The 27,567-nt window shown below is 47.5% G+C and overlaps 1 protein-coding gene across 6 annotated transcripts in view; it reads right to left on the reverse strand.

Moving 5' to 3' along the window:
- Nucleotides 1-27,567, reverse strand: part of NEDD4L (NEDD4 like E3 ubiquitin protein ligase) — a 327,498-nt gene that overhangs the window by 73,889 nt on the left and 226,042 nt on the right. For all 6 annotated transcript variants that reach the window (XM_032310031.1, XM_032310032.1, XM_032310035.1 and 3 more), the window contains one exon: nucleotides 816-866. In XM_032310031.1, coding sequence (XP_032165922.1) covers nucleotides 816-866 — 51 coding nt within the window. The remainder of the gene's footprint in view (nucleotides 1-815; nucleotides 867-27,567) is intronic.

The following is a 27,567-nucleotide window of genomic DNA, read 5'->3' on the forward strand; positions in this document are numbered from 1 at the left end:
GGTGGACTCACCCTCCCCTAGGTGACGCTACTTGAGTCACTTTGTGATGCCCAGAGGAAGAAGGGCCAGGATGGGAAACGGGACAAAGTGAAAACCCTGAGCTGGTCCGCCTTCCACCAAGGCCTCCGAGTCCTGTCTCCCCTCCTCCCTACACTGCCTCTGGGGCACGCGGAAGACACCTTTCGCCCAGTTATTGGTCAAAAGCCCCCCAAACTCTGCTACTCATCTGAGCAGGTAGGAACAGTAGCAACACCTTGTCCGCTAACTCAGGGTAACTTCTCAAGTTGGAATGGGTGCTTGCAGCTGACAAGTTCACTGAGAACAGTGAGTGAACTTGTCACTTGTGGCTCCATGCTGCCCGAGCAAAGCCACACACTCGAATCTGGGAAGCACTCGCTTGTATGGCTGTAACCCGAGAAACACACGTGTAATTCTAGACAACGGGAATGAATGTCTGATCAGACCCGAAGGATGAATCTGAAAGTAAAGACATTCCATGCAGAGGAGGAGGGTGTGACGGAGAAAGGGAGCTGCTCCATGATGTGACAAAAGAAGGCCAGAAGAGGCGGTGGCTGGTGACGCAGACAGGGATACGTGGATGATTTAGAGACGCCGGGTTTTCCATAATTAAGCTCTCTCCTGTCCCCCTGAGAGGACCACTTTCTAGAAAGGGACAGAGGCCTGAGCACATGCTCTACGTTTCAGCCTGCTCTGAAGCCGCCTTGAGGAAATACTCCTCTGAAATACACCCAACCGGAAACAATCGGAAAGCACTGCTCCCAGCATGCCCCACAAAACAGGCTGACGGTCCTTACCGGGAGATGACTGAGAGGTATGTCCACCTGTCCCAGGAAGTCGTCCCGTGTCTGTGGAGAAGAAAGCGAAGAGTCAGTGTCCCCATCTCTCCACTGAGTATCAATAATCTTAAAAATGTTTAGTGTTTCTTTAATACGACATTTCTGCCTAAGTCACGGATGAAAGATGCCACCTAAGTCCCGGGTACTGTCACAGTGTTGTGTGGTGACAGTCGGCAGCCCTGGAGGGCGGCTGCTACCCAACTGAATGGAAACAAATCAAGTCTTGGAACGGGGGAGCATGCCTTCCGTAAGGGAAGGGACACTCAGGACCACACAGGGCTTGGGGTTGCAGGTGGCCCACTTTATAGGGAAGACAGTAATGGAATGTTGGGAACACCCTAGTGTTTATTAGGTGCTGTAAAGAGCTTCCTGAGAGCTGAGAGTCCAGGGCAAGTGAAGTAATCTAGTGATTAATAAATCTTAGAAATTACTTCTCACCAAAAAAAAGGGGGGGGCCCTCAAACTTTCAATCTTATAAGTACGCTACTTTGGAATCCAAGTTCATGGATTAGTTTGCTGGTTAATTTCTGGGCGAAACATACTTCTTCCTGCCTCTGTGCTACCACACAGACTTGGATGACATTCACTTGAAGGAGGTCACAAGTCCCCTTCCAGACTCTGGGAGTCCCCTGGGAAGTCGTAACTCAGATTTCTGGGGTCACCGGCCTGGACCAAAGGGCATCCGACAGGTCTTGCTGCCTCTACGCCCTGCTGCAGGGTGCCTGTGTCAGAGCTTCTGACACTCAGGTGACCCCAGGGTGTAAGTCTGTTACCCTTACATAAACACACATAGTTGCTTCTACCACATTCAAATGCCTAAAAGCTCGGGAAGTTCTGTGATCCGACCTGTCCCACAGCCAGCCTGAAAGCTCAGGAGAGAATCCAGACCTCCTAACCCCAAACCCTGGGCTCTTATTTTCACTCTTCCCTGGTTTACTGAGGAATTCTCTAATTTACACAAACTACTTTTTAAATGTACTTGAAAAACCTCTCTTCTTGCATTTATAAAGCAGCATCTGGGAAATACGAATGAGATTCACTGGAATGATCTGCTGCAAGCTTAGGACTGCCTTTTAGGTAGTTAAAAAAAATCCTATTAGCTAGAAAGCTACCTGCCTCCTCTCAGTGATGCACTGAGGACAGTGAAAAATCAGCTACCAATGGCCGGGTGTACAAGAAGCATGAGACTAGCCTCAATCCTCCCGACGGGATTCTCCTTCCTTTTATTTTCCTGGCTGCACCTGCTAAAACCCACCACGGAGGTACCACATCTAACACGAAGCTACAGGTGCCGATTAATGCTGTAGATCTGAAACAGCAGCTGTCAGCAGAGTCACCAGCCAAAGTGATGGGGGGCATTCCCACTTTCCATTTGACTGATTTAATGTAGCTAGTGGGGATGGTAGTTAACTCCAAGATCAAAAACCAGAGATGTGCTGACTACAAACAGTAAGTTGGACATCTACGTAACTAGTGGTACTGCCACCTGCCCCCGTCCCCTGCTGCCACCAATGAAGGAAAAACATATCAGAAGAAGATGGGCTTATTACCTAAAGGAGTTCCATACCCTCCCATCTCTGAAATGCTACTCCTCAGTTATTAACCTCAATGCATCTTAATAAAAACTTACAAAACACCCACTACCCACGTTCTGCTGCTGGGGAGAGGTTGTCAGAGTTCTAACCCAGGCACCTGCCACTCACTCAAGGGCTACAGGAGTGAAGCAGGTGCTGTGCTCGGGCCACTTAGTCTCACTTCGATGGTGCTCATTTCACAGAACCTAGAGACCAGAGAGGTGTGGGACCTCTCCAAGGTAGCCCTGTTTGGGGGGGCTGGTTCTAGAGTCCAGGCTACAAATGAGTACTCCATCCTATGGCTCAGTAACCAGTGGGAAGGCATGGCTGTGCACCAGCTCTGGGCTTCTCCCTGGGACACTGGCTCCGTATGACGTGGACGGGAAGGGACTGTGATGAGAGCAGTGTGACAGGACTGGGTGGAGTCCTATGAAAATGCCCATGTGGGGCATTCTCTGTCACAGTGTCTCCTATCCGGACTCTGCTTTCCTCAGGCAGGCAGGTAACTGAACCCCTGGCGTGCCTGAGGTCAGGTTCAGCAGCTGCACTTGGACATGAACAGGTCTTCTCACTCAACAGAACACAGTGCTTCTAAAATAGCCGAAGATGAAGCAACCTCGTGCACAGAGCAGACCGAAGGCTCTCTCTGGTTTGCACCAAGGGTGACCGCAGAAAGACCAGATTTTAAAGAAAACAGGCGGAACGTAAAATAAAAGTATGGAACAGCATCAGGTTAAAAGAAACTGGCTTACACGAAGGTTTCACCAAACAGAATGTGTGGGGAGATCTACGTTTTCAGACCAGCCCACTGCTGCCAGAACCACAGAAACTTCAGGAAATATAAAGCGTTTAGGTTAATGACAACACACCAATTTTATAACATGTCTTCAGTTCCACAGAAGATAGCTAGGAGGGGTTCAGAGGGCCTACTGGTGGTCTTTATGGCAAGATGAGAAGCAGGGGCATGTCAAGGACACCCGGGTAGGGCTGCTCTGGCAGGACGCCCACCGATGGGCCCCGCACAGACAACGTTAAGGCCAGCACAACTTCCTGACGTCCCTGCTGCCACAGGATGACATTTTACACCAATGTTATGAAAATACATTAATCAATTTTCCTTGTTTCTACTATGAGGTATCTCCCTCCAGCAGCAAGTCACCTACAAGAGCGTACAAAGCCAAACGGGTCTCAGCGCGTACAGTGAACACAGGCATTCCTTGTGCCTACGGTAACGTGTTAAGAAACTGCTGTCCGTCCCAGCCTTCATGACCTGTCCTGCTATTCTAGAGGCTGAAAATGTGCCGGTTACAAATGTTCCCTTCTGACAAGCCGCCAAATTATTTTCCAACGTAATGACAAGGCCAAATGGAGCCCCTGAAACGTGTCAGATAAGGTGCAGCAAAAATCTATATTCCATTACTGGAAACGTAAAGTAACTATACCAGATGCAGCCGGGGAGCGTCCCCACTACGCGATGATTAACTATCTTACAGACCGTCCTTCCCTCCCCTTAAAATAACTCTCCGCATTTAAATAAAAAGGAAAGGGACTAGTGTGTGCCATCGCCACAGAGAGGAAAGCTGCCACCCATGTGAACGCCACTGGAACCTGAAGCCTGGGGACCAGGACAACAGCTCTGGTGAAGCTCTAGGACGGCCCTTGGACGTCTCCCCAACTTGCCCGCGCACACTGGCCGGGGCTGCCGGCCGTCAAGCGCACACCAGGCTCTGTGGCTCTCACTCAAGAAATGAGACTCAACTTCTCAAAGAACACAAACAACAGAGACTTTCAGTCTTTAGGTTAGAAGCTAAAGGTCACATCGAAGAACGTGACTCATGAGTACCACAGAGGCTGCAGTGAGAACAGGGCTGGGACTCTGCGTGTCACATGCGAGTGGAAGGGAGAGAACACTGCGTGGGGAGAAAAGCACCCGCAGAAAGGGAAGGGTGCACGCAGGTACGGCTGGGCGGGGATTTTTTTTTTTTTTTTAAGATTTACTTATTCATTGGAGAGAAAGTGAGAGCGACAATGAGAGAGAATCTCAAGTAGACTCCCTGCTGGGTGCAGAGCCCAAGGTCGAGCTTGAGCTCATGACCTTGAGCTCATGACCTGAGCCGACACCAGGAGTCTGACGCTTAACCGACTGCACCCGGAGCACAGGAGCTGCAATCCCACTGGCAGCCCGGGAGAAGCATTTTTTAGAAGTTGAGGAGAATGAGACAGAAAACAGGAGTGCCTCACATGAACACAGTGATTCAAGAAAACCGTTTCAGTTACATACATCTGAGAATGTGTACTAAGTTATGATCTAAATTTCCATTTTTGGTCTCACAATCAAAACTTGAAAAGCCTCTCAAACTACATTAAGCAGAAACCATTCGGTACTACATCAACTGCCTGGGGTTTTATCCTAGAAATTATTAAGCAGCAACTTCCAGGAAGATTATATTTAGAATTTCTCAGGACAAATGGAAGAGACACACAGAGGAATCGGAACACAAACTACAGAAAAAGAATTTGGGAGGAAAGATAGAGCAGGACTAGGTTTTTGCCTGTTATGGGCTAAGGTACACATCACAGCTCTAACAACACCCAGCCAGAAGAAGAATCCTTGGCTTTTTTTTTTTAAAAAGATTTTATTTATTTACTTGACAGAGAGAAAAAGGAAGAGAGAGAGAGCACAAGCAGGGCGAGTGGCAGGCAGAGAGAGGGAAAAGCAGGCTTCGCTGAGCAGAGAGCCCAATGTGGGACTGGATCCCAGGACCCTGGGATCATGACCTGAGCAGAAGGCAGTCTCTTGGCTGACTGAGCACCCAGGAGCCCAACCCTCTGCTTCCCCACCGAACCATTACACGCGACGTCCCCATCTGCCCCTTCCTTCCAAAGCACACGGCCCGCAGTCCGGCACCAGAACTCAGTCGATGGGGGAAACGGGTTCTATTTTTAGTGACTTGGGAAGTATGTGGCCTGAATGATCTAAATAATGAATGGCTTCAGAACCTTTTACAGACACTTTTAGACAAAATGTTACAAATATCGGAACTCGACAGCGTCGTGTCTGGAGAGTCACCTGGGAGTCGATCTGCACTTAGTGGTGGGTGCAGTCTACTCCCCACCGGAGCGTGAAGCCGGCTGTGCCACCGCACACAGGACGAAGGGCAGACGGGCTTGCTTCTCCCTCCACTTGCCCCACACATCAGCCTTGGCCACGCGGACAGAATGGCTGTGGCTTCCGCAGAGGGCGTGAGTCCAGCCTCCACCCGCCTCACGCACTGCAAAATCCAATGTTTCAGCCCCAGGTGCCTCTGGCCATCAAGGTAAATGGCTTCAAAAATAGGTCCCAGAAGTTCCTTCATCAAACGGTCCCGTGGCATCCCACTAAAAAGCCAAAAGTGCCACCACGGGATGCTCCTTGAACGCACGTGCTCTCGCCAGAACTCACCAGGTAGGCCCCAGAACACAAAACCAAACCAAGTTCAGGTATTTTTTCAAAGAAACACAGCCGACTCTCACATCGCCCGCCCCTCCGCCACTCAGTTTTCTGAGTTGAGGGATGAGACCTGCCTTCACTGGGACAGTGAGGTGTGTCCTGGAGACGCCGGCTCTTATTTACAACAACAAACAAGACTTCTGTGTCAGCAAGAAGTCGGGGCAAACCTACGGGACCAGGACCATTAGAGGCTCCTGGGACATCGCACTGGGATGGCGGGCAGAATTTAATCATGCTGGAGGAATGTGTGATGGGGAAGATTATCCCCCCCACCTTTTTAAAAAGATTTTATTTATTTATCCGACAGACAAGTATGCAGAGAGGCAGGGAGAGAGAGAGGGGGAAGCAGGCTCCCTGCTGAGCAGAGAGCCCGACCAGGGGCTGGATCCCAGGACCCTGGGATCATGATCTGAGACAAAGGCAGAGGCTTAACCCACTGAGCCCCCCAGGTGCACCAAGATTATCCCTTTTAAAGGACACTTGGCTCCATATTCAGAACATGAAACAGAAGGAGTGAACAGCACAGCAGCACAGCGCTGGCGAAGACTGAAGCCGGAGAGGCCGGGCCTTCACTGAGGCGCAGCCCTGCCCCGTCCCAATGGCTGTGAGACGGCACTTGTGTGCGAGCCCAAAGGGACTCCCAGCGGCTGCAGGCAGCTGCTCGTCCCAAGAAGGGGCTGAGAGGTGCACAGCGTCCTCTCCTTCCTCCGTGGGTGGCGGCAGCTCAACAAGGTCCAGTCCTCTCCCTGCTCTACACGGAAGCAGACTTCAGGGCCCGGAAATCCCAGCTCCCTGCACGAGGAGCACTCGGCGATCTGAACTTCTGGTCCGATCAACTCTAGACGTGGAAACTCTGGGGAAGAACTCCGGGGACTAGAGACACCCAGAATGGGACATCCTAAAGGTTCCAGAGACAAGGTGCCCTTGTTCCCTACAGGGAGAAACTAACCAGCCCTGGGCAACAGAGACATAATGGGAGCCACATGGAGAACTCGGAAAATTCTTAATGGTCAGAGCTAAAAGTAAAAAACAGGAACAATTCTAATACTGTATCGTAGTTGTCCCAGCACACCCCAAATATCATTCCAACGTGTAACTGAAGCATTTTTACATTCTCTTCACCACGTCTCTGAAACTGGTGCACATCTCTGGCTCACGGCAAGCCTCGATCGGGACCCCATGGCCCACCTGCCGCTGCATACTGCAGGCACAGACAGACGAACAGACGCCACAGGAACACCACTGGGGGAGGGACTCGTCTGCCATGGGTCATCTTAGGCAGGGTCCCGAAGAAGAGTTCGCAGGGGGGCATCGGGGGCAGGGGGGTAGCAGGGGAGGGGTGTGTAGGCAGAGGAGGGGGCTGAGGCTCACGGGAGAGTGTGGCAGGGGGAGGAAGAGAAGGTACGGGGTGGGGTGGGGGTGTGACTGGCAGGGGCTGCATTTTAGAAACGTCCCCTGAGTGCTGGAAGGGGAAGTGACTGGAGGAGAAGACACCAGGAGAGGAAGAGGGCTGAGGGGGGTAAGCTGTCCAGATGAGGCAGCCCGAGGGGCTGGACTGTGCAGGTGCCTGGAAGGCTCAGCACCTGCTCGAAAGCATTCTGCCCCCGGACTCTCCGGGTCACTGTGCAATGAGGGATGAGTCACGGACACCCTGTGTCCTTAACACAGTGTCCACCAGGACACTCAGGACCCAGTGTCACGGCGAACGAAGCAGCACCAGGGACAGTGACGACCTTGACTTCAGTGACAGAAGGCGAATGCACAAGATGGTGGAGGTGGTGGCCACGCAAAGGGGAAGGTGTGGCCAGGCTGCTGTCCCATCAAGGGCAGTGAGCTGCCTGCAGGGTGCGGTGTGTCATCACCCACACCGTGCGACACGCAGACACGCAGGTCTCCTCCACACTCCTGTTTGCAGAGAGGTCTTTCCCTTCATACAGGACAAGCTTAGGGACACAGACCAAGGAGAACAGATATGCCCCTACAATTGTTCCCGTCTTCGGCAGAAGGAAGAAGAGGCCACAGGCCGTCACCTCCCATGGGATTGGGGCACAGCCTGGCATCACAGTGACCCGACACCTGCCACAAAGCTGCCCAGCCACACCACGGACACGGACGGTTTCTTAAAATGCTGTGTCATCCTGCAGCTCAATCTTTTCTCAAGATTTTGGAATAATTTTTTCAAGATAAGTATCTCATTTCTCTGGAGAAGTTTTAAAATCAAAATTTCTTGCAAGCAATTTAAGAAACAGAGTATATGCATAAATGAAAAAAAAAAAGTGAGGATACACTTGGATTCTCTCCCAACTCAGCTACTGAAGAACAGACCTCCATACCCTGAAGAAATTCACAACATACACCTTTAGTAGGCAGAACAGGGTCAAGGAATGATTGGGATACTGGGGAGAAGGGAAGCTAAGTACCCAGAAGCCCAATGTTTGATTTGGGCTTGATTAGCACGCGTCCTGCTGAGAGCTCTTCCTCCCACATCTCCGGGCATCTGAAGCTAGCAGTCCGTCTTCCTGCCCGGCTAGCCAATGGCACACTGTGCTCAAGCAAGCATCAAGACACTCCATCAAACTCAATGTGGTCTCGCTCTTGGAATTTCAATGAGTGGCGAGTCCGAACTAGAGGTTCTATAGGTTTACACCAGGACACCAACTGGCTTTTCATAAAGGTTCCATGAAAACGGCCCTGGCATGAGCTCTGGCACCCCAGGTAGATCCTGGTTGGTCTCCTTTCCGCACTGGCCATCCTCTGGCCGCCATCACGTCTCTGGCCAGTAGACTCCAAGTCTGCTGGGGGAAGAGCTCCAGCCACAGTCTGGGAACGAACTTCAAGACTTGCAAAGACTAATAAGCTAATGTATGGCTCACCTATCATGTGCCAGAAACCATCGGCTGCTGCTTAAGAAACTTGCCCAAGGTCACGGAGCTGGTAAGCAGTGGCCAGAATGCGAGCCCACGCAGTCTGGCTCTGGAGTCCCTGCTCTTTACCACCACAAGATAGAGCCCCTAACTTCATACACCGGGTCTTAAAGAAAACCCTGAACAGGCTCCCCTCCTTCTGATATGGAAATCTTTGTTAGCTCGGCTGTGTCAACTCCACCCTCTCCTCGGGGTTACACCTGCCAGATTCAGTGCTTGCAACCTGCCAATTTCTAACATAATCTGGGCTTTGTCGTGTGTACTCTCCTGTGTATGTTTCTCTCTCATCTATATTCTAATAAATAAGTGAAATGAGCAAAGTGACAGGACACGAAATGACAGGGAGCCTAGTGATTTTTCTTCTTTCTACCTACCTCTCACCCCACCCCATTATCTTCCACAGTGGAGCTCTGTACACTGAAGAACGCACACCTCTGGGACTATACGAAGACTTTCCAGAAACCTGGGCACGGGTGGCTTTAAGGAAATAATTTTCTACATCCTTCTTTCCACATGTTCTCTTCCCCAAACCTGATCGGAGAACAGTGTCTGTCTTCCGCTGCCCTTCCTTTCCAACCTGCTCTTACCTAAATCACAACCCGCCCCCTCCTGCTTTCCAAAGAAAGATGTGCTTCTCACCCATACTGAGGCTCACCAGCAGGCACCTGGCTGGGTATAAAAGCACAGAGTGAAGGGAAGGCTTTGAAAAACACACAGCCCCAGGGGGAGAAAAGAGAGTGGCGAGAACATGAGACAGATTATTTCACCACTGCCTGGGTGACAGGCCCATGGAGTGGAAAGTCTTGCTTATCTACCACTCATCCACCCAATTCTCTTATTTAATTTTTTTAAATAAAGTCAGATTTTTAGTGACAGGGAATAAGCTTCATATAGCTGTTTTAAACAATAAGGAATGATTTTGTTAATTTTATGGCAGATATTTTCCATAAAATGAGCATGTCTGCAATTACAAAACGAAATTTCCAAATTTTTCAAGTACTCGCTACGTGAGAAATTACATCTCTTGCAATCACTGGACTAATAACTTACTGAGCTGCTGACAAATTACAGGTGTCAAAAAATGTATGAGAAAAAAATTTCTTATAAAATGTGTGACACACGGCTTTTTCAAAATTTTCACAAGGTTTGCTAAGCAAAAATGTTTGGAGACTACAGTTTCAAGTGTATCGTCTATCAGGATGTCAAGCCATTAGTTAGGTTATTTTTTGTTAAAAAGTTTCCCTCAAAGCTCATTAAATATTTAGAGCTTCCTCCTCTGGGGTACAGAATTTGTAGACAGCAATGAAATGGAAATAAAAAGGAAAATTGGAAATGAAAATCACCTCCTTTCTATAAACAATGTTGGTGAGAGACATAGTCTGGAGAGGGAAACTTCCAAGCTTTGTGGAGAAATTACCCAAATGATTACATAACATGTAGCTTAAGAGTAAGCCATTTAAAATAAGAAATCTGAAGGAGGAGGAGAAATTTTATGTCAATGTAAGGTTCTGGCAGATGGGAATTTAAGACCGGACTGTGGCCCCTCTTCCATTCCACACAAGCTACTGAGGCCACCCTGGGACACAGAACCCAGCCCCCCGCCCCCGCCCCTTCTAGTCTCCAGAGACAGAATGATGTCAACAGGTCCCTGAGTTGGGTTTTCCTGAGCAGAACGGGCAGGACTGAAGCATGGAGTTAACCAGGGGTTCTTTAGGCCTGGCTGGACATTATAAACTCTTGAGAAGTCCAAAAAAAAAAAAAAAGAGCCCAGGTACCCAGCCCTCACCTAGACAAAATTTCTGGTAGAGGGGCTCAAACACAGGTGTCCTTCAAAAACTCTCCAGCTGCGGGCCGCCTGGGGGATGCAGTTGGTTAAGCGTCAGACTCTTGATTTCAGGCCACATCAAGATCTCAGGGTTGTGAGAATGAGCCCCAGGTCACAATCCATGCTGGGGGGGGGGGGGGTTGCTGCTTAAGATTCTCTCTTGGCCCCACCTACCCCCTAAAAAAAGCTCTCCAGCTCATTCTTATCTGTGGCCAGGGTTGACAGCCACTGAGTGGACCTCTCTGGTCTCCTTTTCCAAGAGAAACTGATTACCTGTGAATTTCTACCTGAGAAACCAGCAGAATTTCGCTGATCAGCAAGCTGACATGAAGCTGCAATCTCTAAAAGTATGTGACAGCTTCCCCTGTCTCTCTTTCCCTTCTCCACGTCTGTGCCTCTACGGACCTCCCAAAGGAAAATGAGCCGGACCCATTTACCTGCGTTGGTTAAAGGACTGCCTGGGTCTAGAAGGTGGCTGAGATGGGGGAGGGGGTGCATTCTGGCTGCCCCTCCCTGGAACCCTAGCCCTTGGGCTGATAGTGCTGGGACAGGAACAGGGATAAGACTCACAGGTGCAAACAAGGCAGAGGGATTTCATGGTTGTGGCCAAGGACTATGTGCCTGCCACTGTAATTCTGGGGCCGAGACCACAAACCGCCTTTCAGAAAAGAATCCGAGAATGAGATTCTCAGAAGACACCTCCAAAGTGCAAACAGCGGAGACCAGCATCTCTATCCGTCCCTCTCAAGCAGGTGCTCAACCTGCCTGGCTGTGACCACCGCTTGACAGAGCAGTGCGCTCACTGCGGAGGCCAGCTGAAAGGGCACAGGCTTTGGACGCATACATGTCAACTCCAAAATGCCAGGTCTGTCTAGAAGTAGCTGAATAACCAAAGGCAAGTTTCTTCATCTCCACCAAAGGCCAATCTTCTCATCTGTAAAATGAGGATGAGAACGACTTCATCTTGCATAGTCACTGGATATGAAGTGGGGCAATCAGATTCAATAAATACTACTCCTAACTCAATCTCAGCACCACTGGCATCTGGGGCTAGGTAATCCTTTGCTGGGGGCTATTTTATGTTTTGTAAAGTTTTTAGAAACACCCTCTGGCTTTTACCCACCACGTATAGCAGCAATCCCTATTCCCCAGCTGTGGTAACCAGATGATGTCTGCAAACACTGTCAAGCACAGAGGGTTGCGGTGGGGGGGAGGTTGAGGGGGTTTGCGGGAGGTGGATGGGTCAGCTGAGAACCACTGTCCAATTCTGTGTCCTTACTCTATGCTTTGTAAGGTGTTCATGCCACCTTTGGGCAATTCTGTAAAGAATGTTCTGGTGATCTGTTGTTGATTTTTCAACTCCCACGTCCTTAAACTGCCAGGGAGCTTCTGTGTAACTAGAACTTTCTATGATGAGAAAGTGGCAAAGCAGATTTGAACCAAAGCCTCTTTGACTCCAACACTTAACATCTGTTTCCACAATATTGTGTCATTTCTTCGGGACTAATCACTCTCCACGGTGAATGGGACAGCTCAATCACTTACCTGAAGAAAGTTATCTGGTTCTTATCCTTATCCTGGTTTCCCTTCCACCTCTGGTGTGTGTGTGTGTGTGTGTGTGTGTGTGTGTGTGTGTGATCAATCAATCGATCGACCTATTTATTGATTGATTTTAAAGAGAGGTATGCAAGCCACGTGACATGCACCACACTATTTTCTACCTAACAGAAGAGCAGCAAGTGTGACAGTTCACCACATGGTTGCCAGGAAAATCCTGAGAAGCGGAGACTGAAGGCTGAGCTCCCACCTGCCTGAGTTGTGTCTCAAAACAAGAGCAAACCTTACGCAGTTATCAATCAGGAACTGAAGCTCTGGGCCAAAAACATTCCCAGGACAAAGAACCGTGCTGTAGAGAGCGGGAACTGGGAGTGTGCAGGGGCTGGTGTTGAAGCCAGGAGGACTAGGCTCTCAGGAGAGAGTGTGTGTGTGAACGAACTTCGGACAAAAATCAGACAGGAGAGGAGCGCCTGGGGGCTTAGTCAATTTCCTGGCTGCCTTCGGCTCAGGTCGTGATCTTGGCGCCCGGGGCGGAGCCCCGCATCAGGGTCCCTGCTCAGCAGAGTCTGCTTCTCCCTCTCCTCTTGCTCTCCCCTCCCCACCCACGCCAACCCATGCTCACTGAAATAAATAAAAAATCATTAAAAAAAAAATTTCCAGGAGAAAAATCCCCTAGTACCCCTTTCAATATCACACCAGACCTTGAACAATCAAACCACTGTAGGTACCAAAGTTTAAGTCTTTGCTGATGCCTCAACACATGTAGTAAACTTAGTAGAAGAAGTTGTGACTTTCTCTTAGAATTACAGGGACTAGCATTCATTCAAGTGCCCACACATAGTGCGAATGTCAGAGGCCTATCCACGTCGCCCGTAAAACCTATGGGCCTAGGATGCCCCCAGCAAGGCCGTCGGGGGGCAGGGTACTGATGTACTACCAACATGAGTTCGGAGCCCGTAGTCCTCCTTGGCCTCACCTTGGTCCTGACCTTGACACCCACCTGTGTGGCACCGTCTGCCCTGCACCCACAGCTCCAAGAAGAGGGAGGCACAGTCTCTGAGAAGTCCAGCTTCCGCACCGCAGGTGTGGCTCTGATGCACCCGGGAGAGAACCCTCAGGGGCCTGGGAGGGGGACAGCCTGCTAGTGCTGAACTGGGGCAGGGACCAACTCGCTGGGTAACTTCAGGCTCTCAGCCTTTCCCAGACCAGGTTCCTCATCTGGAACGTGGGGCTCTGACCACGTGCACCTCCAAGTTCATAAACGGTTACACACCTCAAAGGTCAGTGTATGTGGAAATCTCGGGTGAGTCACAACTGAACATTATGAAGCTTCTATTACTGGGGACTATTTTAAATGCAGAGGTGAGGAACGGGAGGACGTGGGGTCCCTGCCAACCCCAGGCAACTGGAAAGCCAAAAGCTCTTTTCAGAAACTCGGTGGTTCCATTAGTCTGCTGTCCAAGCAAAACCCTTTTCTTATATTGCCAACAGTTTAGCGTGTACAATCTGAGAAAACCTTTGTTCTATCCTGTGAAGGCAAAACAGATAAAGAACTCTAAAAACAATCAACAATTACAAAAGAAAAATACATGGAAAGGAAACGCCGTGTTAGGGACCGAGATGGAAGACCAAGGAAGACCACCAAGCGTGTCTAAGCTTAGACACGCCCGCCTTTTTTTTTTTTTTTAAAGTTGATCTGAGGGGTGCCTGGGCGGCTCTGTCGGTTAAGTGTCCGGCTCTTGGTTTCGGCTCACGTCATGTAGTCATGAGATCGAGCCCCATGTCAGGCTCCAGAGCTCCGCGTGGAATCTGTTTCAGGTTCTCGCCCTCCCTTCACCCCTGCCCCACTGGCACAAGCTTGCTCGCTCTCTGAAGTAAATGAATAAATAAAAAATCTTTAAAAAAAGCTGATCTGTTGTGAGGTTATTCAACTTACAACTAAGTTACACCTGAGCATCCATTTACGTATACACTGGGTGTGGGGAATGTCAACCCTATAATCCTGAAGAAAACGGTCCCACGGGCAGGGATACCAGGGCCGCACAGCAAGAGCCAACCACATCTATGCAGTGTGACCTGGCATGAAGCAGCCCTGATCCCAGGACGCCAGCCTCACTCGCCCAACGCACCAAGCTCCTTAGCTAATACTCCCCTAAGCTGTGACATCATCACACTGCCTGCCCCCACCCCAGATGCACAATGGTGGACTTCGAAGGTCAGGGAACAGCAGGGCATGGGGACAATGACTGACCGCACAGGTGAATCATCTCCAGACCTGGGTGTGAGGTCAGGGCAAAATTGGGGGCATCCTCAATGTTCCCAAGAATTCTACATTCAACTCCATGACACTTCCAAGGCTTAAGACAAGAGTGATGACTTTCCCATAAAAACCTCTAGGTAGAACTATGCAGTAAAATCTTCTATATAAGCTGGGGGTGGGTCCACCTCCTAAATGTTTGCATGACACAATTCATTTTTAGCCATAAATCAACAATAACAATTAGCATAGTTGGGGACACTAACTCCCTGTCCACATTCTAAGTGTTTCACAGAACTTGTCTCCCTGAGTCCTTCTATCATGCATGTTACAGAGGAGTGAACTAAAGCAAAGAAAGGCTCAGGAATTTGTCCAACATCAGAGAGGTGGGGGAAGGAGCAGAGCCAAGGTGTGAACTCCTACCCAAACTGTAGGGATAGTCTGAAACTCCCAGGCTTGGCTGCCTACATTCAAAGTAAAAACCCTAATTCTTAGATCGGGGTGGGGTGGGGGGTAAAGCCCTAATTTAGATCGGGGGGGGGGGTGCTGGATAAAAATCTTACCCAGATACTAACATAATTTGTCCCTTCAGAACAAGTATATAAGACGTGGCAATAGATCATAAATGGACCAACTACATTTGGAGAATTACAAACTTGAGCCTCACTTGGGATACCATCTTGAAGAAGACTGGGAAGAGTTAACAATGTGATTCTTAGACTCATCAGCGTCTTTCCCAAACTCCCCACTATTCTAATCCTGACTGACTTTCCCATAGAAACCTCTAGGTAAAACTAAGCTTTCAAGGTACTAGTCCTGTTTTTTAACCTTGTGATTTGCAGTCATCAGCCAGTACAGGGGAATGAAGGGGCCAGTACAGGGGCGGAGACTGCTTATCTACTAATTCATGAAATACAAATCACTTACATCCGTTTTAGGACCCTAGCTGGAAAGCTGCCATGGGTGGTAAAGTGGGTCTACCCACCCACAGAAAATAATTTAGGGCATTTCAAAGCCACAATGATGAAGACTAGCTTCAGAGTTAAATTTTCAAAAGAAACTTAAAATACTACTCAATTTATAAAAAGGTCCTGAAAAAATTTCTTTTTGATTCATTAGCACATATTGCATTTTTCTTTTTAGGCATCCATCAGAGTAAACGTGTGTATACATAATATAGATCTTCACATAGATATCCACATACAGAATGCATTAACACACATGTATATATGTAACATATAATAGATGTATGTATGTGCATATATAAATACACACACACACACACAAATCTTGGTGTCTACCTAGCCAGGAAATCTACCTGTTATCATTTCAGTCAAACTTGGTTTCTGCCCCTCACCCCACAAAGGGGCCATTACATACAAGATGGCAGCTGGACAAGGGAACTGGGGTGACACCTGCCCTAATTGCTTCTTCCTATGTGAGTGGCTGAGTGTGGAAGTAATCTTTTTTCTTGAAATTCAAGTAATAATTATAACGAGACAGAATCATCAACTCTAGAACTGCTGTTCAAATTAGACCAAACGGAGTTCAACCACACGCTCCCTTCAGCCCTCTCACATGTGCGCATGTGTGTGCCCGCGCCCACACATCACAGATGAGAAACAAACGCATATGCAGACATTCGAGCGCTCTGATTCAAGGAAGTATTTTGAAGGCAACTGTCACCATTAAATGTAACTGCCGTGTAATCCTCAGCCTTGGTACAAATCATAGTCGGCAACTTAACCATTTATTTATTTAATTTCAAGTTCTACTGGAAGAAACATGCTAAGATGCAATTCAAGAAGCCTTAGAGATGAAAATTATGGGGACACATTGTCATATAAAATGTAATTTAGAAGACTGGTTTATATCCAAGTCGAAATGGTATCCTGAGAAATGCTGAATGTGTCATCATGTGCTTGCTGGGGGGGCTGGACAGGACAGTGTTTGATTACTTGGGAGAGTGTGCTCAACAGGGCCAGTAAACTGACTCCCCCGGCCTTTTTTTTTTTTTTTTAAAGAAAAAAGGGGAGAGAGAAGGAAAAGACAAACTTTAGTCAACACTGTATATGCATTAGCTCATTTTCATCCCAAAAAGCCTGAGAGAGGTAACATTAGCCCTATTTCGAGGATGAGAAGAGTATGGCTTAGGAAGGTCAGGCAGCCTGCTCTAGGCACCCACAAGCGGGGTGACCCTCAGGTAGCACAGACCCAGCATTCAGACTTGGGCTGGGCTTGTGTTCCAAGCTGTCACTGCATATTTAGTTTAGAAGACCAGGGTCCCTGAGATTCACCGCACACCAGGCATCCTTGAATTCTTAACAACATCATGCCATCTACTAAATTTCCCAGGGTCAGATGTTCCCACATCCGTGCAGGCCAAGGGTGCAACTCAGGGACTCCGAAAGGTCGCTGTGGGTACCACATTCTGGTTCTTAGGATTTGATGCGACCCTGTTCTGAGGACTTGCTGTACATGTCCATCGCTTGCATTAAAATCATAAACAACCTGGGGGCACACCCTGCTTTGTGTATCTCTGTATCTTAGCAACGGCACCAACACACAGTATGTTCTCAATAATCACTCAGTTTAGTTTCAGAGTAAAATGACCCTTGGAGGATATAATCGGAAATCTCCAGTTCTCTCTGCAAGCTGTCCCAGCTGGCAAAAACAGGGCATAGCAAGCTGAACGTAACGGCCAGCGAACATATCAGGTCCCCATCCCTGGAAGCTGTATGGGTCACCTGCAGGTTTTTACAGGTGTGACTAAATGAAGGACCTTGGGGTGGAGAGAGGACCGCAGACTATCCAGGTAGGCCTAAATGGAATCACCAGTGTCCTTATAGGAGAAATGCAGAGGGACATCTGACATGGCAGAGAATACTGTCAACATGACCTCGGAGGGCAGAGACCAGAGCGACCTAGCTGACCCAGCCACAAGGGAGCGGATGTTGGCAGCCCGGGAGGCTGGAGGCGGCAAGGGACATATTCTCTCCCAGAGCCTCCAGAGGGAGCACAGTCCTGCTGACAGCGTCCCGACAGCCCAGTAACACTCACTTTGAACTTCTGGCATCCAGAATGGAGACAGAGTAAGTGCCTGTGTTTTTTGTTTGTTTTTTGTTTTTAGTTTTTAAGACTTTATTTATTTGATGGATAGAGATCATAAGTAGGCAGAGAGGCAGGCAGGCGGGGGTGGGGGGAGCAGGCTCCCTGCTGAGCAGAGAGCCCGACGTGGGGCTTGATCCCAGGACCCTGAGATCATGACTTTAGCCAAAGGCACCCATTGAGCCACCCAGGCACCCCAGTTCCTGCATTTTTGAGCCAGGTCTGTAGTAACTAGTTAGATGGCAGCCACAGGAAATGCATACAAAGGCAGACCACCAGTCCGAAAACCTGTTTAGGAGGAAAATAACGGAAGCTCCAGGAGATGCCTCGCCCATCGATTACCTGAGCAGAACACTCCTGATGTGCATCCAGAAGACTGAAACCGCCCAGGACATCCCATTCTTACCCAGAGGGCTTTCTGACTAGTGGTGCTGCGAGGTTCTGTGTGAACTTTTATTCTGGGCAGGCCCCCAACATGAAAATGCTATCCATGGGCCAAACTCAGATTCTGCAAGAGAGATCAGGAGACCGTCTGCAGGTCTGCCCCGACCCCACTTTCCGAGGCACTCAGTAACGGTGGGGATGTGCCAATACATTTCCCATCCTGCCCAAAGCTTTTCCTCTGTGTTCACAGACAAGGAAGAAGTTTCTTCCTGGAAACGCAAAGAACACCTAAGCAAAAATGTAATCCCTTTTTCTACTCCAATGCCCTACAGAAGTCTGTTTAAAACAACTATTTCCCCCTGAGCTCCCCCTGCGTGAAACTCCCAGGATTCTGAAGAGAACCCCTATTATGTGCCAGCTATATCCCTTCTCAACAAATAAAACTCTCCCCCTTTTTGTGTGCCTGCCCTCAGAGCCCTCGGAGTAGATGTACAGCCATCTGGTTGTACATCTACTTCCACACCAGTCTCTTACAACTGTCCTCCTGCACGAGCCTGAAGCAAATGCTGTTAACACCCATCATGCTTTTGGGCTCCTCACACTGTTGTTCCCGAGGCCACGTGACTACCAGGGAGTGTGGGGAGGGATTTAAATTTTATTTGAACCACAGTTTCTTTTAAAACCAAGTTCCACGGGCTGTTCAAAGACTTGAGGGCTTTGTTGTGGGTGCTGTTTAGTACTATTTAATAATGGTGATTATTAGAACCAGAAGACACAACGTACAGTGTGAAATCACTGCAGCGCTTTCACCTGGGAGCTCAAACATGGGGTGCGTGGGGGGGTGGGGGAGGAAGGAATCACCTGCTCCAGCAGTGTAATCAAATATAGGACAGTGAGAATGTCTAAGAAAAATAAATACTTGTGGCACAGAAATCAAATCACATGCTGGCAGCTGCTGGTTTTTGATAATGCAACTATTTCGTTCATTTCAGAACTGCCATATTTTTACTCAGCCCTTCCTAAGAAATCTGCAGGAACAGCTGCTGGGTTGAAAAATAAGACACTGAATTTGGAGCCATGCAGTGAAAGTGCTTCCCCTCAACCCCAGACGCAATTTATTCTAAAAAAAGGGAATCCCAAAATGAATCCAAGTCAGACCAAATTCAACAGACTCGGTAAGACACCCCACCACGGATTAGGAAAGCCTTCTCATTATCTTGGTTATCTAAATTAAGTGAGAAAATATTACCAGAAGGTGGCAGGAAGGGGAATCCTTTAGTTTATTTTGAGAAAAAGCAGCAAGCCAAAAATGTGATGTGCATTTCCACAGCAGTGACTCATTACCAGATTGCTCCTGTGCTCACATGAGAAGTCAGTATAAGGTTATGAAGGTCAGTAAAAAACGGACCTTCAGGGGCGCCTGGATGGCTCAGTCAGTGGAGTGTGTGGGTTCTCAGCTTGATCTCGGGGTTGTGACTTCAAGCCTCACACACTGGGTGTGGAGATTACTTTAAAAAGGGGGGGGGGGTTCACGTCACTAAATACAACTGGTATATGCAAAATTTCCTAGGGGCCCCGGGGTGGCTCCGTCAATAAATGTCTGACTCTTGATCTTAGGGTTGTGAGACTGAGTCCCCATTTCCGGCTCCACGCTCAGTGGGGAGCTGCTTCTCCCCATTATCTCTGTTCTCCCTCTACTTCCCCCTCCATACACTCTCTCTCTCTCTCTCTCTCTCTCTCTCTCAAATAAATAAGTAAATCTTTAAAAAGAAGAAATATTCTTCTTTTTAAAGAAATATCTTTAAAAAGAAGATATTCCTAATATCAAGATTCCCTTACTTGGAGTAAACAGGAGTTTAAAACAAACAAATCACAAGAACCCATTATTACACAGCAGAGAATATAAGAGTCAAAAGCAGTAAGATGTTTTGCAAAGACTAGGCTATGTTAATTCAAACTTTAAATAAATAAGAGCATAAATAAGAAGTTTATTATTACATGATCCTAGCACATGGCTGATGTATTCTTAAGACGAGCTTTATTGCACACAACCTGGGTTATTAAAATTACTGTGCTTTTTAATGACATGATAATTATCCCATGTGTAAGAGTTGACATCTTCTTGCTATTCCGAAGTGGGATTTATTACTATTTCAGAGGTAATTTGTTCTTTAAATTAAAACCCAGCTAGACTGGTGGATTAACAACACTGGCACTGATTTTGCCAAGAACAGAACATGCCAGTTCTCAGCTTCATAAAGTTATTCTATTAAGAAAAACGATCCAACAGTTAATGAAGAATCCAAGGATGCAATTATCCCACAACCAAAAAACAAATCCGAGTACCAGGTAAACATCAATCCATTTTGGTCTGGTCAAGTACAAATGTCCCTGTCTTGTTTGACCAGTTTTTCTCTGAACCTCTAACTTACACTCCTGGACATCACCCAGCTGGACAGGATAAAACCCAGCAAAAACGATTCAGGAGAAAACTATTACCGTAGATATATCCTAGCCCTAAGACAGGTCCGTTTATTTTTGGCTATCATAAGCTAAACTCATACTAAAGAATAAAAAATTACATAGGTGTAAATTCATGTGTTTTTAAGATGAATATTCTAGGGGTAAAACGATTTCACTTTCCAGACTGAATTCTATTTTGTAGACATTCATTTTTTAAGTACACTGTAATCTAACCATCCAAAAAACGTTAAATACCGAGGAGCTAACACTCCCTATACTCACGCTCAAAGAGTAATCTGTAACAAACTTACTCATTTAATAGTTGAATGAGCATTTAGTCACATTATAAAGCATGACAACGCGGAGTATGAGAAAATGCCTACAACTCTTAACCTACCAGGAGCTTAGAGAAAAGGATGTAAAGAAGGATTTACACAGAAATACTGGTAACTACAGGGCAGAGTGTAGTATCAGCCACGAGCAAGGCCAAAGTCAAGTACTACAGGCAGCAGAGAGGGGCAGCGAGGCGTGGGTGAGGGTGCCCATGGAGGGGCCAAGGGAGTCCTGCCAAGGGAAGCAGGAGTGGGATGGAGTGGCAGGCTGAGGAGGAAGCAGAAAGGAGACCCCCTCCCAGGCAGGGCCAGGCAAGAGCTCCTCGGAAAAGGAACACCCAGGAGAGCGGGAAGGAAAAGGCCTACCCACCACCTGGGAAACCTGGGCAAGGAAGGCCCAGAGCCCCGTGAGGCATCTGGATTCCCGCTGGAGGGCACTGGGAAGTCAGAGAGGCAGCAGCAGGGATGGAGGTGTAGGAACTAGCTCAAGGTCAGCTCGTCCTTGAGTCCCTGCAGCCACGTGGCAATGGGAGAGAATGCATTGTTAATTTCCTAGCATGCTTCTGCACCTGAGGCCAGCGGTACCCATGGGTTCCTCCTGTGTGCACTGGAAGGCCCGTAGCACCTGGAGTCCAAGTTCTCACTGAGCCTCCTGTGAACCCCCAAGCCTGGGTTCTTTTATGGTGCTTCTCTCACTGGAGGCTTCCAGGTAACGGATGGCCGCACAGCTTGGGGAAGGGGGGGGGAAGAGCGAGCGAGAGAGAGAGAGAGAGAGAGTGTGTGTGTGTGTGTACGTGAATGCATGCATGCACCACGTGCTGTGGTTTGGACAGGAGAAGCGAGAAAGGGAAAATCACCCCAGCTGCTCTTCACTGTTATCCACGGGGGAAATCCTAGGAAATTCCTGTTTATCAACAATTATCAATGGCACATTTTCTGTCCTGACTTACTTGCACCCAGCCACACTTGAGCTTTAAAAACGGATATATCAGATCAGTGTCTTGGAAAATACCAGACATGAAAACGAGTGCTGTCTTTCGCAGGCCAACAGTACACCACAGGCAAAAACCCATTCGCTGTGTGCCAGTCAGCTGGTATAGCGGGAAATTAGGCATCCAGTTATTCTCAGGGCTCAGAAAGTAGCCAATGGACATGGAATTGGCTTCATTAAATCAGTCCGATTAAAACTGCCCCTCTGGTGAAGGACGTATCATACCACATTCTGATTCTAATATAAATAATACTGCTCATGAATTATAATCATTGCTTAGCACTTTTCAGTTCTCTCTCCTTCCTAGATGCAGAGAGGACGGTGTTTCCCAGCCCTCTGGCAGTCAGGCAGGGGCCGTATTTCCACTCTGGGGCAATGTATTCAGAGGAGGGGGTGACAAGTGTCAGGCCAGAGTGGAGGCTGAGAAAAGCTCCTGTGCGAGCTCCCGTGGGTCTGGGTGACCACGTGGACTGGAATGCCCCCTGACCTGGGCTGGCAGGTAGCAGGAATAAGAAATAAACCTCTGGCGTGTTCAGCTAAGATTCTGGCGGGGGAGGCAACAGGAGAGGCGGTGTGCGAACACACCTCTCTATTTTAATGACCACCAGCAGCCAGCTTCCCACCACAGGGTGCTACTTTGTGGCCAGAGGACAAGTCTCTACAAGACAGACTGTTACATGTCAGCAGGAATCATCAGTTTCTTTTCATCAAAGGGAAACTGGCTACAGTTTCAGCCCCCACTCCAGCAGCACTAATCCTGTGCTTGAAAGTCATGCTAACATGTTTTCTCGCTCCAAACTGTAGAAGACACTGCAGACATTCTTTTCTCACACGTCATTTCTAATCATGTTGCTTCATATAAACACTGTTTTCATATGCAACAAGATAAGGGATTGCGTATCTATTTTTAGATGCTCTACCAGCTCTGGGCTTGGCCCATGTTGTTTATATACATTTGGAGTGACCTTCAAGGTTTCATGCCCTCTACTGTTCCGCCTTTGCCAGGAGAGCAGGATTGCCTCAGCAAGGAGCAGGGCGTCGTGCAGGCGACAGGAAGTATGATCTATTTTGTCCTGCCCTTAGGAAGGCCAAACAATCGGTTCAGATCTATTTTAGATCAAACAATGAACACGGACCTATTTTTATAATATTTTGCACTATTAAGATTAGCAGAAGAAATCTGGTCACTGCACATTCCTGCCGAACTTCCTGATTACTAAACTGCATCATCAACAGTTGGCCCATTGGTCATTTCTTGGCTTATTCAGTCATGCAGCGAATTTCTATTGCACCCGCTTTACGCTAAGCATGTTAACAGGCTCCAAGCATCCACAGTCAAATACCAATCTATGGGTTTGCAATATCAATTTATTAAAATATTGGTCTGACTGCTAGAGAGTTGGCAGTTATGAGTATTAAGTTCTAGTAACGAAAACAGATGGATATTGAATATCTCACTTTGCACTGTTACAGGGGTGCCTGAGAATTAAGGGATGATGCTCCCAAAAGTCAACTCTATGAATTCTACCAAGGAAATCATGAGTATCGGTGGTATGCGATGCTGGAGTAAGACTTCAGACTGATGAGAGCAGTTAAAGTAGAACTGAATTTAAGGCAGAACGTGAAGGGCGCCTGGCTACCTCAATCGGTAGAGGACGCGACTCCTGACCTTGTGGTCATGAGCTTAACCCCTACCCCGGGTGCAGAGATGACACACACACATACATACATGATTTAAGGTACAATCTGAAACCTTGTAGAGAGCTGCAGAGATATTCCTACTCAGCACATACACATTTCAGGGGGTTTTGTAACTCTGATAGCCCTTTACATGTAAAACCCACAGACGACCTTCTCCTGCCTTAGACACTAAAGATGCTTTATAAACACTTGGTGGTGAGGAGGTGTCAAGTGGACGCTTCCTTCCCTCATTCCTGTAGACTCCTCCCACTTCAGCTGCTCACAACCCCAGCAGCTACTGGGCCTGGAGGAAAGGCCTGCGAGAGCGGGTGGATGACTCGTCTTACACCCGGAGAGGCGTGTTCTCCGCAGGCCGTGTAAAAAACACACTTCTGTTCGGAACCTTCCTTTAAAAGCTCTGTATAGGGACGCCTGGGTGGCTCAGTTGGTTAAGCAGCTGCCTTCGGCTCAGGTCATGATCCCAGCGTCCTGGGATCGAATCCCACACCAGGCTCCTTGCTCAGCAGGGAGCCTGCTTCTCCCTCTGCCTCTGCCTGCCATTCTGTCTGCCTGTGCTCGCTCTCTCCCCCTCTCTCTGTCTGATAAATAAAATCTTAAAAAAAAAAATAAAAAATAAAAGCTCTGTATAAAAGCAGATTCTAGTAATCAAAACATGAAGAATTCAGGAAGTGGGATGCTTCCGCTTGCTGGTTCTCAAACCTTCCTCCTGGCCACGCACCCCAAGGCTGCCACCCGAGGGCACCCAGGGTCACCTGCGATCTCCTGTGAGAAACCTGTTGCCCCTCCACCCCTTCACTCAGCACCTGCTGAGACGCACCTGAGAGTGACGCTATCGGACAACAACCTTGACTGTGAGCCACTTTCTGCAAAGTGATCTTCAGTAGACATTAGCAATCTGCTGTCAAATTTACTTGGGGAAGCATTCACCCATGATCTAGCACTCCTGTCAATGCAGCGATCTAGGTCATTTTTACAGCTAAATGAGATAAATGAATATGCAAATGAACTTAACGGTATAGCAGAAATGTTTCAATTCTCAGAATAAAAGAGCAAAGACTTTACATTGTAACTATACTTAGGCCCAGAGATGGTACCTAATTATGGGCCTTTTTCTCTGGTCCGTACACTTATTTTTATAGTTCTGGATCTGTGGCATAAGGAACCAAGCCGAATCCATACTGAGAACACGACATAACTGCTGCTACTTCTGTCTTCTCACCGGAGAAAGAACACACCCTTCACCATCTGAGCCTTCCAGGGTTTTGGTAGCAAGTTAGCAAGATTTATCTAGACTACAGAAAAAGTTACATGACGAACGTTCAAGGTTTAAGACACTTTCTTTAGGACCTCAGTAAAATAAAATTTAAAAACCCTACCATGCTCTACTGGTACATATCTAGACAGCACCCACCAGAGTTCTAGAAATAAAGTTAACATTGAGTTGAAATTTCCTTTATTTTGCAAACAGCAAGCCAAAGGTCTCAATGGACAACACGATGAACCTACAGAGAACAGTTAAGTCATTTTGACGACAGAACAAAATTCTATCATAAAACTATTACTAAATCATGTTAAAAGCCCACCTCACAGCCTTACATAGGCTGTCTGAGGTTTATCTCTACAGTTTATTGCTTTTATGTAATTTTATTTTACAATATGAAAATTTATGGTCTGTTTTCTTAAGAATATCCTACGGTTAAAAATAAGAAAGAGGACAGAACCCAGCCTACAGCAGATGCTTTCTTTCCCTTCACGGTTTGCCAGACAGATTTGTGTTCTCTTTTATTTGTTTATGATACCTTAAGGTATAGCATTATATTTTTCACAATGAACCTTGAAAGAAAAAGGAACATGAGCCTTCCCCAGAAGCCTGTTATTACATTTTTCTCAAAAGTCAGTAGAAGAACAGCAAGATTTCAGTAAGAACTACTTACTGGGTGGGCAAATTAGTCAGGCACGAATTGGCAAAGTTCTACTGTAATTTGATTTTTAAAGCTTATTTCCTTGTAATATTCAAGATCATGCTCAGCTGTAAATGAATCTAGAGGATGAACAGGCCACATGACTATCATTATTGCCTCTTTTTTGAAACAGTTCTAAGAAAATTCTTCCCACCATCTGTGTTAGAGCAGAAGAGCTCTGCCCATGGCTTACTCATTGTTCTTCCCAGCAAAACAAAGACGTGTGTGTGCACACATGACTTACGAAAGGCCACTCACCAGAATTAAAGCCCTAGTACACTGAGTTAACTGTCCATCAAGTTTGAGGTTTTCTATTTGACAAAATTTATGATGCAGAAGGAAGCAAGTGGAAAGACGTACTACAAAACTCATGTAGACCTCAGTCGCAAAAATATCTACAGTGTTTTTAAGTAGGCTCCATGCCCGATGTGGGGCTCAACTCACAACCCTGAGACCGAGAGTCCCACGCTCCTCCACCCACTGGGCCAGCCGGGCACCCCTCAAAAATATTTATGTATCGAAATTCTCCGAATAGCCTGGGAGCATGAAAAGCGTTGTGAATTGGGAGTTGAGATTCTGCTATATAAAGTGGGAATCTAATTACTTTACTTTGTTCAGAAATGTCCTGTTATACAGATGTGAACTTCTCATCAGGGGGACAAATGTCACCTACAGATTGAGGGCATTCTCTGAGATGCCTCCCACAATTCGGCTCTATGGACCCCATGGGCAGGAAGCCCTTACCAGAAGAGTAATAGTACGTTTTGCTCTCTTCTCTCTCGTGCATTTATTTTCCATAAACTGACTTCAGCTCCATCTTTTAGACTGAGTTGCTGACCAAAGCTTGCCCTCTGTTGTCTGTAAGACAAGCATGCAGTTGTCTATATTCTTTGGCAGTGGACAAACAGAAATAAATGAGAATGGAATTTCATGCTGGGCTATGAGCCGCCTTTGTGATCATATAGACCTTTATTAAGCCCCGCAGCATTTGTACAGGATAAAGTTAAATGAGGACAAAGGTAAATCTGAACAATGTCAAACTGTAAGGGTTCAGTGAAAAACTTCAGGAAGTGTTTTCAAATAGCTCTCCGAGCTCGTCAGTTAAGCATCGGCACTAATTCCTTTGGTGTCGGTGTTAGGGTGCAGGAGCTCATTCTGCCCCAGTGAAAAGTTATGTGATTACCGTCAAAGAACACTGAACAGTTGGTTCCCAGAGATCCCTGGCCTTCCGGGGAAGTCTCTCCACTGGTCCCCATACGTGAAAATCCCCAAATGCAAGGTTAGATGCTTAATGGAATGAGCCACCTGGGCTCCCCTCTTTAACTTCTTTGTTTTACTTTTTAGAGAGAGAAGAGCATACGAGTGGGGGATGGGGAGAAGAGGGGCAGAGAGGGAAAGAGAGAATCGCAAGCCGGCTCCACACCCAGTACAGAGCATGGCGCAGGTCTGAACTCGTAACTGCGAGATCATGACCTGAGTGAACCAGTGAGCTGGTTCCTTCTTGTCTTCTGTCTCCTTTCCACTCATTTGCTCAGCACTAACCTCACTTGCCGCTGAGTACTGTGTGTTGAAGGTGACGCAGTAAATACCGGTGGCCTGAACTCATGAATTAAATATGCCTGAGGCCTTGACCTGGAAAATGTAGCTTTTATGATCTGTCAGTTTCTGGGAACATGGACTTTTATATCAAGTTTTTCGGCCCGAATGCCTAAACTTTGCCAATGTTTTAGGAGTTACTGTAAGTTGCTACTTTGATTTGGTTATCAGGAAGGTTGGGGGTGGGGGTACCTGCTTTGGTAAATGGTGTTCACCATGCTAGATGGTCTGTTAGTGCTGTTGGAAAATACACAAAAATCCACCAGGCAAATGGGTATCTTTTACCTTTCAGAATTTTCTAGCCTTGGGTTACTTCCACGCCTTCAGTGTTCTCCCGAGCCAGGCTATGGTCGCACTCAGTTAAGATAGAAAGAAATCGAAGGATGGCGTGTGGGTTGTTCAGTCTGTCAAGAGTCCAACTCTTGATTTTGGCTCACTTTATTTATTTGAGAGAGAGGGAGAGAGAGAACGAACAACGGATAGGAGCAGAGGGACAAGTAGACTCTGCCCTGAGAGCTGAGCCCAACATAGGGCTCCATCTCACCAC

Source organism: Mustela erminea, chromosome 13 (assembly GCF_009829155.1).
Source record: "Mustela erminea isolate mMusErm1 chromosome 13, mMusErm1.Pri, whole genome shotgun sequence".
NCBI classification, from domain to species: Eukaryota; Metazoa; Chordata; class Mammalia; order Carnivora; family Mustelidae; genus Mustela; species Mustela erminea.